Raw genomic sequence first — 1,412 nt, 5'->3', positions numbered from 1 at the left:
CCTTCCATCACAAAGAGATCTGCGTTGTTCACTCCTCACACATTTCCTGCAATCCATCTCTCATCTTAGTCCGCTCGTTGACGACATTTGAAAACAACTCAAATTGTGTGTAAGCGTTCTTGAGGCACTCATAGTCAGGATTTCTCTTGTAGGTCGCTTTAATTAGCACGTCGACCAGCATCGGATATCGCATTAAACGTTGGACGGGTTGAATCAGGAGTTGTTCCAGTGTTCTGTTCTCCAATTCCTTTTCATTCAAATTCATATCAACCAACGTACGAACGCATCCCGCCTTCTTCATCTCCTTCCACGTCTTCAGTGAGATGTTGTAATCCATTGTGAAGACAAGTAAAGCGCTAGCCAAGTAGATTGACTCCCCTATCTTCTCACCAAGTAGTGTTGTTGCCTTGAAGTTGACACACATCTCTCGAAATCGCTTTGACAGTTCAATACTATTGCGAAGACATTGCTCAAACGACTTGTTAAAGACAAGACTCACATCACTCGCTGCAACAACTTTCTGTTCGGCCAAAGACAAGAGAGGCTTCCGGAAGAACTCGTCCATCAGAATCATATTCTTTGAGAAGTTCTTCTCTGTGTCTGCTATCTCCGTGATGACATTCTTGCGCATTAACAAACTGTTCACTTTGTACTTCCGCCGTACTAGACACCCCCTCACCGCACTCTCTATCACTGTCAACTTCTGAACAGCTTCTTTTGTCCAATTCACAAAAGTCTGCTGTGATGGGAAGCTGTGCACATTCGATCGACTCAGTGGATTGTCGTTGAGGGTTTGTTGTAATCGCGACAAGTCAATCACCGCACTCTGGACCCTATCACGCTTCAATCCCATCAGTCGGGAGTGCTTTGCATTGATCTTTCCCTCCGTCGAACTTGAGCGCCCCTCAACAAGAGATTCTTCAAGAAGTGTTCCACATGACCCATTTTGTTTGTGAGCTATATCTACACTTGGTGGCGTGTTCTCTTTGATTGCAATTGTGCCTTTCTTCTTAAAGAATCGTGACGTCTGTCGAAATGCGATTGGCTCACTCTTCTCTTTTGTCACCTTAAACGCTGAAAGTGTTTCTTCTACTTTCTGTTTCATAGTCAGTTGTTGCTTCTCCTCTTTCATTACTTCATCTTTAGACTCTCCACCACTCACACCGTCTTTGAGAGTTTCCTTCTCATCTTGTTTTGTGTCTTCTTTCTCGTTCTTTTCATTTGGCCCAAGTGGTAAAAAACTTGGACTCTCCACACGTCTCTCACACTTCTCTACCTTCCCAAACTTCTCGACTGTTCGCCTCTTCTCACTGCGTTTCTTCTCTGTGTGTTCTTTCTTTTTCTCATTCACAAAGTCTAACCCACTGTTGTCCCCCATCTCAAAACACGTCTCTGCCCTCCCACGCCCCATT

At 44.5% G+C, this 1,412-nt stretch overlaps 1 protein-coding gene across 1 annotated transcript; it reads right to left on the bottom strand.

Annotated features, from left to right (window-relative positions):
- Window positions 1–28: 28 nt before the first annotated feature.
- EIN_392730 (Rho/RAC guanine nucleotide exchange factor, putative) lies at window positions 29–1,411 on the bottom strand (the record flags this gene model as incomplete). Its single annotated transcript, XM_004255527.1, has 1 exon — window positions 29–1,411. The coding sequence occupies one exon, from the start codon at window positions 1,409–1,411 to the stop codon at window positions 29–31; it is 1,383 nt and encodes a 460-aa protein (XP_004255575.1).
- Window position 1,412: the final 1 nt, after the last annotated feature.

The sequence above is a fragment of the Entamoeba invadens genome, assembly GCF_000330505.1.
Source record: "Entamoeba invadens IP1 unplaced genomic scaffold scaff_1105074725281, whole genome shotgun sequence".
Classification (NCBI taxonomy): Eukaryota; Evosea; order Mastigamoebida; family Endamoebidae; genus Entamoeba; species Entamoeba invadens.
This window is presented reverse-complemented; position numbering and strand designations above follow the sequence as displayed.